The sequence below is a fragment of the Pieris rapae genome, chromosome 4, assembly GCF_905147795.1.
Source record: "Pieris rapae chromosome 4, ilPieRapa1.1, whole genome shotgun sequence".
Taxonomy (NCBI): Eukaryota; Metazoa; Arthropoda; class Insecta; order Lepidoptera; family Pieridae; genus Pieris; species Pieris rapae.
In genome coordinates, this window is record NC_059512.1 from 10349904 (window position 1) to 10362825 (window position 12922).

Below are 12922 nucleotides of genomic sequence, written 5' to 3' on the forward strand. Positions count from 1 at the left end.
AGTCTGTTGAGTGCTTCAGGTGATTATGTTGGCGTCAAAGGTGTAATTCCTGTGTGAACCTGTACCCATTTAAGACAAAACTTAATTGTCTGATTACCGAGTTATGTTAATATTTTCCTCTAGAATAGAATAGTAAAAGAGTAAGAAAACGAGCTATTAAAAATAGCTTCTTTGGTTTATGAGTACAACGTCTGCGCTTCAGCTTTCTGTATCGTTTCATTATCATTTGTCAATAATTTGTCCTGTTTGGCCACTAGGCCAAAACTGCTCATCGATTTTAATTAACAGTATTAAATGCTCATTTTATTCGTATCTTTAATTAAAATTCATGGTATTACAGACGTGTTCATATCACAAAATCGACAATGCTGCAACTTGCCGGAAAATTCGAGGTGGAACCAGGTGATGGAGCATCGAGAGAAGGATACTTGGCTGACCACAAAGTGGAGACATATCTCATTGTACCACCCAAGGTAATGAAAATAACCATGTTGACTGAAAAAGGCTAACATAGATCTTTTAGATAGATACATTTTTATAGTATTCCCTTAGCCGCTTCCGCAAACTTCGTTTCTCTTTTATGCCTAGCCTACCTTTTTAGTACATACCAACATGAAATATTATGCTATGCTATCCCAGAGACTGAATGATTTTTTTTAGGATTTTCTGACTTTTTTATATATAAACCTCAGAGTTCAAATTACAAGTTCTTCACTAATAAATCAAAAATAGGGGTTGATCGTAGAGGGTAGATGAAAATAAATGCTTGTAAGTATTTTTGTATATATAATATAATAGCCTTTTTCGGACATGACAATATTTTTTTGCTGTATTATAAAAAAATAAACAGAATTTTTTTTTAAATTTAGAACAGGACCATCTACCCAAATAGAATGAAAGCTGTCATAAACATAGACTATAAAGTAGAGAGCACTAATTCATCAGTGAGCTCCATTGTTACGATGTCATTAATCATACAATGACTTTACATTGTACATGTAGAGTCAACTCAACAAAAAGCATTACACTATCACTTTCAATGTAATTAATTAATTCAGATCATGTTGGTTTGATTGTAAATTTTATACAATTAGTGAGGAATTTCGAAACAGATTTATTTAATCGAAGATGTATTAAGAGTAATAGCTATTCTTACTGGAAGGTTTTATGACGTCGGATACATTCTAAAAATACAGATCGCATTAAGAGGGGACGAGTGCTTTACAATCTTTAGATAAATCAGTAATTTCCAACCTTTTTTTATGCTATGGTATCCGATCTTAGCTTCTATAAAGAGTGGCGGAGAGTTTATTGCCAGTTCTTCTCTTCCGTTCTACGCCCTTGATTTGAGAAATGGCAGTAAATGTAAAATTAGAAGCATTCAATGTATATTCCTCTTTTGACGTTCATAAATGTACATTGTTATCTACATGAATGAATGATTTTTGATTTGATTTGATATAATATTCCTGTCCTATATTCAACAAACATAATTTTAAATAAATAATTGAATTCACTTAAGACACTTAAATGATAGGTACTGGAAGAAATTATAGGAAATGAATAGATTTGCCCCCTAGTGGAGCGTGGGCCCCACGTCGGAAAACACTGAGTTAAATGATGAATATGAATTAAATCTTTAATTTTTTTTTATCTTATTTAAGCGTGCCTTGAAAAAATTTATTTAACTGCAATTGAAAAACAATTTCTAAACAAAATTATAATGTAAATAAATTATTGCGGTTTAATTGAAAATAACAACTTAATTGTCCCTAATTATAAGTTACAAAATGTAAAATATTAATTTTCCTGGCCTATTTAATCGTTCGATGCTATCCTTTGTCTTGCATTTGATCTTCAGCTTCACCAATGGCTTTCTTTTCGGGATTATATTTGCTTGCACAGAAGGCTGATCATATTGTAGAAAAAGGAAACATGATAGTCCCATTCACTTCAATTGCGTTGGAAGTTCTCGGTTTCAGTCAAATGGGAATATGATGTACAAAGTAATAACGTATATGAGATTGTCAAAGGCTGTTGCACGTCGATAGCTCAGGTAATTGGCAATGCATAGGTCCGATGTTACAATTCTACGCTTCGATGCACAAGCCAATACGTATTACAAGTCGATCAGTACAATTGTCCATTCGACTGATTATTTGATATACTATAAAGGATAAGCTAGCTCATCGAAGTTGTAAGTTGAAATGAGCTAGACGTATTTCCTTATCTTAATAGTAATTTAATTGTCTCCGAAATAATTCCAATTTTAATATTCAGATATATCGGTATTTAGTAGGTTATGGTACTTAAGTCACACAACTATCGCGTTGTAAATGAAATTGTGTTAGTTATAAATAAATAAATTTTTAATTTGTTATAGATTTTATGACATTTGTTGCATACAGAAATATAATACAATTGACATTAAATGAAACGAAGGGCAACTGGCGGCCTTATCGCTTTCGAGAGACGTTCTTCTTTTTATTTTCTTCCAGGGAACTAAAAATAAGATAATAAAAAGTAAATAAGGCAAGCATATAAGTGCAAAATAAATAGGATATACAGGTATTTATACAAAAGTAATGGGACAAAACAAAGCAATAAAAACATATTTAAACAGTGAACAGGACATTATTAAAAAAAAAAAAATTATTATTTATACGTGAGCTATATGAGACGCAGTATGCGCTCTGTCCCGCTCTTACGCGCATTGGCCGCACCTATATTATGTCATCGTGTGTTAGGTTTGTTTTCGTCACGGAATTTCTTGATTCTTTCGCTGCCCTTGGACATTTCACATTGCCAGAAGGCTAGCAAGTGCGACCGGCTATTTATCAATTGGTACGCTCTTTCCTTGAGGGACCCTTGACCCTTGAACTTGAAGGAATAATTTCTCTTTTAATCGAAACTATTGACTCTATGTTTTTACACAACATTTTATAAATAATTTTTTTTTTTGAAGAAATATAAAATAACACAATTATAATATCCATAATTCATTCAAACGAGGTTTTGTGAAAGAAAATATGATCCAGTTAACGTTGATTGCTTCCTTTGATTAGTTTTTCTTCAAATCCATCTCAAAATAATCTTGGCTTAAATAACAGTTGAAGATGTAATTTGATCCCTTGATTATTAACTTCAGGGGAAAGTTTGGACACCTCTTTGAAGAGATTACGAATTTTTGCGTTTAATTAAACTTTTTCACTGTTTTAGTAATGAGGTTTATTTGCATAACGGCTAATAAGAGTGGTTATATATTTGTCTTTATATAACTATAAAATTTTATTTTCTTTCATTCTGTGCTAAGAGATATTAAAGACGGAAACACATTTTTAAAACGCCACGCAAACTTTGTATTACGTAAATGTTAAATGGTCGAAGCAGTGTTGGCCTAGTACCTTTAGAGTGCGTCTGTCATCCCTGAGGTCGTAGGTTCGATATACGGTTGTGCACCAATGTACTTTCTTTCTATGTGCGCACTTAACATTCTCTCGAATAGTGAAGGAAACCGGCTTGCCTTAGACCCAAAAAGTCGACGGCGTGTGTCAGGCATAGAAGGCTGATCTACTTGCTTATTATTATGCATTAAACAAATACAGAACTCTGAGGCCCAGACCTAAAAAGGTTGTTGTGCCAGTGATTTCTTTATTTTATACATTATATGATCGATATTGTAACTAAAAAACCTAAGCTAAGATCTTATAAAACTTTGTGAGAATTTATTATTTACGAGAAGTTCTCATTATGTTTGAAAAATATTTCAGAAACCGTCGGACAATGGTCGTCTTTCTGTATGTACGATAGACCGAAAAGCCAGCATTGTATCTTCTATATACCAAGACGTATCACCGACGAAGCCGCGGGAGAATATCAGCCCAGCTCCGTCTCAACACAGTTTTAATGATCAGGAAGGCACCAAAGTAATGCGAGCCGAATCTATGAGGAATCCAGGTTTGACCTATTTTTGGACGATATAATTACTTATATAAAGTTGTTGATGAAACTTATTACAGCTGTTTCTATAAAGTGAGCGTTCTTTATGTAAAAAATGTGTGCGTGTGCTAGTGTACACACAAAAGGTATGAAACTTTGTTATGACCCTATTTTTCCAACGCCGATAAAGAAGTTTCACTTCAAAAAAATATGCTTATAGCTTCTTCACTCGGAAGTTACCTTAAAATTTGAGTTAGTCAGAAAATTTATTATTTTGAGAACGTAACGTAAATTATTGTTAAACTTCCAGATCTTAGCAGACGAGCATCAGTAAAAGTAGACGGACATAAAAGTGTGGCTTTTGAGAATAACAATACTGCTAATCCAGGAGATACCTTGGGCAATGGAGCTATTGTTAAACCTAAAAGTCGGAGTGGATCCATCATTGGAGCTATTAGTCCAATCATGGGAACTGGTAAGATGGAATTTGATGTTCATACGAAGCTTAAAATTGGTAGGAGGCTGGAAGTTATGCTTTTTAATATAGATGCAAATAATGCTTTGTTTGGAGTCCCGTAGATGTTATCTTTATATATATCTGCTACTTTGATTTTTAGAACTAAGTCTTGCTACTATTTAATAAATAGCATAATTTACTAATTTATGTACAAAATCTCTAATCTAGTTAGATTTTTTTTATGTTAGAATGAAAGAATGTTTATGCAGATCAAAATTGTGAAACATTCCGACCCTGCAGCATTACGGTGTGCTAGTTCAGGATAATTCGAGTATTGTTGTAATTTATTTATATATATAATTATTTATGAATTTTTGTTTAAAAGAGCGCAAGTCGGATACACCGACACCAACCAAGGAGCACTCAGCGCCGATATTCACGAGAATGTTGAGCACAATTTCTATGGATTCTACTTGTTAGTTGTAAATGCACGTTTTTATTTTTATAACATTACTTCCATTACTTACTCCATGATTTGGATCACTCATAAACATTTTATATTTTTTAACAACAGATTTTAAATAATTTATAGGTGTATCACTTAAATGGAATAGTTAATAGGAAACTATTTAGGTGATTTTATTTAAGGTTTATTTGTAGATTTTATTTATTTTATTCTATGCGTGATATAGTTTGCTTGTTCCTGAACCTTTAACGTTTACCTTTGTTTTTGAGGATAGAACATGGACTTTTATGGGAATAGGACTTCAACTTTTATATGTCCACGCTTTTTACGTTGATTTTATTCATATCCACTTGAATATGTCATCGCAGCTTGAAACTGAGATTTTTTCACATTACGTCATCTGAACTACATTTTAATATTGAATTATTTGTGTATTCAATAACTTTAAAGGCAATGTGTCTTGACTCGTGGAGTACTTGAGTTGCTTTCAAAGCGGCGCCTGCACCCGATGTGCGCACTGACTGTGTTAAATATTAAGTAATAATATCGGACGACGGTAGTGACACTAATTTTCTAATTATTAATCGCGTTTAATCTGTGATGTGATATATAATATATTATTTCATTTAAAATTTACATTAAAACAGGGTAGCAAGGGTGGCATTCTGAAAAAATCTCAATTTGAAGAGAACCATATTTTTTCACAGAATTTTAAATAAAATTAAATAAAAAAATATTGTTATGAAAATGGTTCCAGCAATACCTGGCGTTCCCAGTAGGTCTCGGCCGTCAAGCAAGATGACAAAGTATGTGGAGTGTTGGGGCGCAGACAAGCCTTTTGCAAATATTACTGATTCAACTTTAGCCAAAAATATTGGCATTTCGGTGAGTAATATACTGTTTTATTATTATTACTATTATATTTTAGATCCTTGTTTATATTGACCATCCTTTGTAGAGGTCGTAAAGCATAATAGCTAAGTTGCTGATAATATATCCAAGAAGGAATGTGGACCTGACGTCAGCGTTAAGAGAAATTGAAGGCCAACAATAATTGCTAACATATAAAGAACAAGGAAACTTCGAAACGTTTCTATAGTTTTATGATTGTTATTTATGATTTCAGAGTCTGGCTATGATCGAGCAAAATCTACTTCCACAAAGAACGTGTTGCGATTGCAGGTAGTTTTTTTGTCTCCTTATCTTTATACGATTGATCTTTGACATATTGACAGTTTACAACCTGAAACATGACTATGACAATATCATGTTCTCTTATTATATTATCTATGACATATACATTATAATATAATACATTATTTACAAAAATACATACACTACCCATACAGTATTAAAACAATACGATAAGGTAAAAAAACTATACCTATATAAATTTAAATACACAATATCGCTGGTATCGTCGAGCATACGAGCAACGTCTTTAAGGGAACTCTGTCCAACAGACTGGTTATATTCATAGAATGTCTTTTCCAGCACTAATTCTGAAGGCATGAGCCGTATCACCTTATGGTTCAAAAATAGGACTCAAGAGAATCAATATCGCAGTCAACCAGACACACTGTTCAAATACTATGTGGCCTGCGCGTGCGCATTATTTATTTTATTGGCATTTATACAGCTGATAACATTACCTAAGTAAGTTTTAACTTTATAATATTCTAGAAGTTATGTCTGTACGCTCGTACGGTGAAGGAAAACATTGTGAGGAAACCTTCAACCCAAAAAGTGGACGGCGTGTGTCAGGCACAGAAGGTTGATCACCCATTTTAGAATTGATCATGGAACTGATACTGAAATCTGAGTCCTAGAAATGGAAAATGATGGAAATTACGGCGTACGAGTGAACTATGACAATAATCTAAAGCCGACTTTAAAATGTGGACCGAGGGTCAGACACCCTCCAATCCTCAGTATCTATAGAAGTCAAAGCTTTGGCCCTGGATTTTTAGTTTAATTTTTACAGATAACTAAAACATAATTCTTTTTTAAGCCCTCAGATTGGTCTGTTTCTGGTCAAGCAACATTAAATGACATTTTCTATTTCCAGAGGTATTGTTCTGTACGCGTCATTTGGCCCTACATTCGTAACGTTAATAGTTTTTTTGTATTTGTCGTGGTATGACGGACAATTCCCTTCAAGGGGGATGCATCTCCTATCGGATGTGACGGATATTTATTCAGACAACTGTACCAAGCCTGGTCAGGTAAAAATTATATTAACTAAATCACAATTTAAAAAAAAATATTACGAATAAATTTCGCAATTTCAAAGAAATGCTCCCAACGTTAAAGGTACACTGCCATAGGGATCAAACTTTTTAAATTTACTAAATAGAATCAGTCAAATAAAATATTTTCCATAAACCTATTTGCAATCACAACTGATTTGTTCCCTCTTTTCATCATAGCGTAAACACAATAAGACAGAAAGAGACGTAAACTTACTATCAAAGAGTGCAATTAGACTTTAGGACTAAATAAAAACTGTAAACTTAGCTTAAATTATTGATCTATTTTTCCAGGTAGTTGCCAGTAACAGCTACATAAGATTGACAATGTTCTTAGTATCAGCTGTTTTAATCGGCGCCTGCGCAGTTATTAATCTTGTAAGTTTCATTTTTATATATTTTTTTATGCGTTAAAAACTCCAAGGCCATGAAAAATTTTGTTATCTGTTTTTTATGAAATATGATTTGTAAATGTAGTTAACTAGCTTGCAGAGTTTTAACTGTTTTTTTTAATTGCACTGTGTTGTTACAGGGTAAACCTAACACAGTTATTCTTTTTATTTAAAATCTTACCTATTATATTGAATTCTTGTCAAATCAATATATATATAAAAAAAATTTTAATTTTCTATTCACTACATAGTAGTAACACTCCAACTTGTTTGAGAACATGGCTAAACTAATTTTTTTTAACTATAATAATTTAAATTAGTAATGCGGTGTTACTCTTAAGGCACCAATATTAAATTGATTTGATTTTTCGTAGAAATATAAATAAATAATATGGAAACATGAATGCTGTTCCATTTCGAAACTTCATCTCCTGCGATTATTCATTAAAACAAATAAACTTATCAGCGTATTTTATAAATATAGAAGAAAAATAATATTTCAGTTCCAAACTTATCTGATCCAAGAATTTCCGACAGAAGTATGGGTGAAGAATTATACTAGTGATAATGGGACGAATATCACCGGAATCACAATTAATATAGATGTTGAATCTGCTCCGGTACGTAAATTAATAATAAACTAATATTGTATATATTAAAGAAAGTTGGTGCCTGGTAGATAGCACTGATGACCCCAGAGCTGGTGCATTCCTCGCTCAATCTATCACTATCGCAATACTGCGAGGAAAAGGACCAAACTTTGTTTGTTTCGTTCAGATTGATCAATTGTAAAACAAAACCGCACCATCAGTCATAAAATAGTCATGCAATTAGGTTATTTATAACTATTGTCAAACTTTGTGGTCCAAATACTCTTCCTATAAGGACACCTTGCCTTTAAAATTGAATCACCATTTCTTAAAGTTTATATAAGTGTCTTGACGTACCGTACGCAATTTTTATATTTTCAGAGTTACCTCTACAGCTCAGTACTGACTCTAGCTTCAATATCCGTATTTCTTAGAATTGGATTTGTTCTGAAACTTGTTCTGATGGTAGCGACTCTGATAACACACATCACACTTTTCGCCTCCGCGGAACTGTTCAGTCAGTACCAGTACCGGGATTTTGATACCGAGTAAGTATTTCAATTTAGCTTTAGATAGGTAAGATTCACAACATTTTTTGTAAAACATTGCCTTTGCCTTGCTCATAGCCTAATGATAAATGCACAATGAATTCTCCACGGAAATACTAATCCAATATAAAAACTTTAATATCTTTTACTTTTTTTACAAAAAATAGTAGTTAAAAGTAAATTTAATTGCCTCAGTTTTTCCGCACCGAAGGACCAATATCTATCGACCTACAATGAAATTTAATTTAATTTTTTTACTCATTATTTTTAACTGTTTCTATATGTTAGGAAGTCGTGTCAATAAATTTACTTCAAGGTATTTCCAGATTCTCAATGCTTCCATATTCAGCCAAAGCGGGCCTAGTACTAGTCTTTCTAGCGGCACTTTTACACATACTGGACAGGCAAATCGAATTCACTTCTCGAACTGACTTTTTATGGAAAGACAAGCTAAAATTTGAGCAGGAGGAAGTTGAGACAATGAGGGGAATTAATAAGGTACAAATAAATTGAAATGAAAGTATTAGCAATAGTAATAAACACCTTTATATATTTTGTCTCATTATTTTCCAAGTGGCCTTTTTTGGAAAAGGCCTACTCCAAATTCTGCCGATCCTGTCTGCAGTACGCCGCTCTCTGCCATGTCCCATCAGCTGTTTTCCTAATTTGTTTATTGTTCCTGACGAACAAAGCATTAATAACTATTAAATAGTTTTTTTGTTATTTGATAGGGCTAGATTTTAAGAACTCATTGTTATTTTTGTTGATGACATTACAATTTGGTTGGATCCAAGAAGTTATTATATTTTTGTTTAATAGATATATTTATTTGTAGAGTACTGCAGTGTACCATTCCTTTAGTGCCTTTTTGTGTTTTGATTATATTATAAATAAAAAGTAATACAAATATGGCTAGTATAAAATAAAAAATAATCGTCGCGACATCACACTGTTCATACATTGAAAACGAAATGAATATTTTGCTTGCTTTCTAGTAGAGAGAGAGAGAGAGGGAGAGAGAGAGAAACACGCGCACGCCGTACGGCTTTCAACTATCAAAAGTGTCGTTACAGCTTTTGGTCTTATTTTTTTCCATCTGCCCGCCTTTCGCAACGCGCGATAAGGAAATTCGTTCCATTATAATATAAAATAAAAACTATTGATAAATAATTATAATACTCATTTACTATTGCTGAGATAAATTTAGCTTGGATTATTTACAGATTTTACTAGAAAATATACTCCCTGCTCACGTCGCTCAACATTTCTTGACTTCGGTTGCTTCCAAGGTAAGTGATATAATTCAATTGCGCAAATATTACTAGACATTTTTATTATTGGTCGGGAATCGAACTCATGCCTTTAGTACTATAAAAGGCCTACACGCTATCAATTTAACGATTTATTAACTACTTTCAAATAGTGATTTAATTTTGTTTTTTTAATACAAATGTGTAGGATGAATTATACCATGAGCGTTACTCGAGTATAGCGGTTATGTTCGCTTCGATTCCCAACTACAAAGAATTTTACGATGAGACAGACGTCAATAAACAAGGCTTGGAGTGCTTGAGGCTGCTCAACGAGATTATTTGCGATTTTGATAAGGTAAGATTTTAAAAAGTCTAAAAAGATTTTAAAATATCTATAAAGTATAAGTTTTAATTAATATGTAACCTTTTTAATATATTTAATAGCCCTGCTCGGAATGAAGATTAGACGGTGTTTTAAGTAATTGTATTTTAGTTAAATAATACAATTAGCAATTTTGTTGTGTAATGTTTAAAAATGTTTGTTTTAGTTATTATTGAAACCCAAATTCAGCTGTATTGAGAAGATTAAGACCATTGGAAGCACTTATATGATCGCGTCTGGGCTTCGTCCGGGGAAAGAAGAACCTACCGTAAGTATTAAAAAAATTAGGGTAACTCTCAGAAAGAAGGTCGTGTAGGAGAGAACAGTTCTTTCAATGATGGATCTTTAACCAGTCTAAATTGGCGGGTCTGAAGTCGTCACAGATCGGATATGCTATGTTAGCATAATTCAGGAAAGACGTCATTTGTACTGATGAAGTAGAACTTAGTTTCATATATTTGGTTTAATTTTTTGTCTTGTGTTGGTTATGTGTATGTGCCTACAGATGCTAGTTAGCTTAAATATATTTTTTTCTTGTACATAAGCTGATAGATAAGCTATTTTAAACAAATAAGCATAAAGCATATATTGTTGTCAAATACAGTTAATATGTCAAAAGGAAGAAAGTGGGGGCTTTTCGTTTTAACGTTATATTATTTTTTTATATTTAGGACGCAAGCCGGAGAGAGGAACACACAGTTGCAATTTTAGTTGAATTCGCGATCGCTCTTATGACTATACTAGAACAGATCAACCGGGAGTCATTTCAGAGATTTAAACTGAGGATTGGTATGTAGAATTTAACTGATTATCACAAAATACTTAGTGCAATTAATATGATGCTAACCATAGACCATATTTTTAAACCATTAGGTCTCAACCACGGCCCAGTAATAGCCGGGGTTGTGGGCGCTCAAAAGCCTCAATACGACATTTGGGGTAATACAGTGAATGTTGCCTCTCGAATGGACTCCACAGGCATGATGGGACGGATACAGGTCACAGAAGATACCGCTAAGTAAGTATCGTCTACATACATGTCACAGACATACGTCTTTTATGAATACTTATTATAATACTAGTAGTGAGTAGATGGCACTTAGGGCGGCGCTCGCGTATTTAAAACTAAGTACACAGGTTCGAATTAACGAGAGTCGACTTTACTGTATAATGTTCGTTATTCCATAGTAAGATCAAATGTGTTAAAAGTGTTACGTAGTTACTATCCATGAGCGACAATATATACAAATATATAAAATATCAAGTATTAAATTGTCGAAAAATCTCACATGCTTTACTATTCAATAAATTATTACGTTTGTTAAAAATGATTCATCAGAGCTTCGGCAAGATTGATTATTTTTCAATGTCAGTTCTTTTTATTTCTGTATTATATGACAAATTCCTTCTGTTTCGTATATTTTGTTTAACAATGTAATGTAGGCTTTATATATTGTCTAAGTGAAATAAAAAAGCAAATATACTTTTAATACACATTGCGACGTATATTTTAAAAGGCGTTTAAAATTTCAGAGTACTAATGAATGCCGGCTACACTTGTGAATGCCGTGGTCCCACGTTTGTTAAGGGAAAGGGGACTCTAGTTACATACTTCGTGAAGACACCCAATGCTGGGAGTGGATTATGAATACTCAAATGTGATTTTACAATACTCATTAGAAATTATTTAAGTTAATTGCCAGTATTTTAAAGTGTTTTCCCTCATTTATATTATATTTAAAAATTTGAAATATAAACGAGACTTTGTATGACAATTTTCTTCGTAGTCTTTGTTGTTGTCTTGTATTGTTTAATATATTACGTACGTTTCTTCGATATCTATTCACGACAAACCACTAATCCAATAATAATATTACCTACCATTTATACTAACCAGTCTAAAATCCCTATAAATTCCATTCAGATTAGCTTAACTATAATTTCGATGATTTAACATTGAAATTAATATGACTTTAGACACCGGCTGCTTACTACGTAAAGAAGTGAACGTTTTAAAGGCCGCATTTGCCGTGTACCACCATTGTGTGGAACTGCCCGCTGAAGTATTTCTGAACACAAAGGCTGGCAACGCGCTGGCGAGCATTCTGGCAATGTGAGTGTCCATGAGTGGCGGTATCATTTAACATCAGGTGAGGCTGCTGCCCATTTTTCTTCTATTATATTAAAAATAAAACGATACTTACGTACGTAACATATACTTGATGATACAAATAGATTATTTTTTAAGAGTTTTATGCCGTTTTTAGTCAAAATATATAGAAACAGAATTGTGTTAAGATTCACAAACTGATATATTTTTGTAAAAATATAATTTTTAGGATTTGTATATTTCTTTTATTTTTGTGGAGTACCCTGTTGTATGTGTTTTAAGACAAATTTACGATAATAAGACTGTACATAATATTAGTTTAGCAGTAGGTCGACCCGTATTGCCGTGTTTATGATACTTATTTCAATTACTCTTATTATATAAAGTATTGTATATTATATGTAAGTAGTTCAATGTAATTATTAAAATATTGCATTTCTCTTAAAGTATGTCTGAATTTTTCGTAATCAAAGTACATTTTTAAATGATATTATCTCTACAATTGTAATTAAATAAATTATGCTCATGCTCATGTA

The 12922-nt window shown here is 32.6% G+C and overlaps 1 protein-coding gene across 4 annotated transcripts in view; it reads left to right on the plus strand.

Annotated features, from left to right (window-relative positions):
* LOC110995397 (adenylate cyclase type 2) overlaps window positions 1-12621 on the plus strand; it is a 118301-nt gene extending 105680 nt beyond the window's left edge. For 3 of the 4 annotated variants that reach the window (XM_022262552.2, XM_045627917.1, XM_022262553.2), the window contains 18 exons: window positions 341-473; window positions 3771-3957; window positions 4250-4414; window positions 4782-4871; window positions 5620-5747; window positions 5989-6044; window positions 6357-6518; window positions 6931-7087; window positions 7406-7489; window positions 8007-8123; window positions 8475-8641; window positions 8968-9139; window positions 9865-9930; window positions 10100-10249; window positions 10443-10544; window positions 10948-11065; window positions 11150-11294; window positions 11810-12621. In XM_022262552.2, the coding sequence (XP_022118244.1) occupies window positions 341-473; window positions 3771-3957; window positions 4250-4414; window positions 4782-4871; window positions 5620-5747; window positions 5989-6044; window positions 6357-6518; window positions 6931-7087; window positions 7406-7489; window positions 8007-8123; window positions 8475-8641; window positions 8968-9139; window positions 9865-9930; window positions 10100-10249; window positions 10443-10544; window positions 10948-11065; window positions 11150-11294; window positions 11810-11924 (2314 nt within the window). In that variant the 3' untranslated portion in view covers window positions 11925-12621. The remainder of the gene's footprint in view (window positions 1-340; window positions 474-3770; window positions 3958-4249; window positions 4415-4781; window positions 4872-5619; window positions 5748-5988; window positions 6045-6356; window positions 6519-6930; window positions 7088-7405; window positions 7490-8006; window positions 8124-8474; window positions 8642-8967; window positions 9140-9864; window positions 9931-10099; window positions 10250-10442; window positions 10545-10947; window positions 11066-11149; window positions 11295-11809) is intronic. The other variant, XM_022262554.2, reaches the window with a different exon arrangement.
* The last annotated feature ends 301 nt before the right edge of the window (window positions 12622-12922 follow it).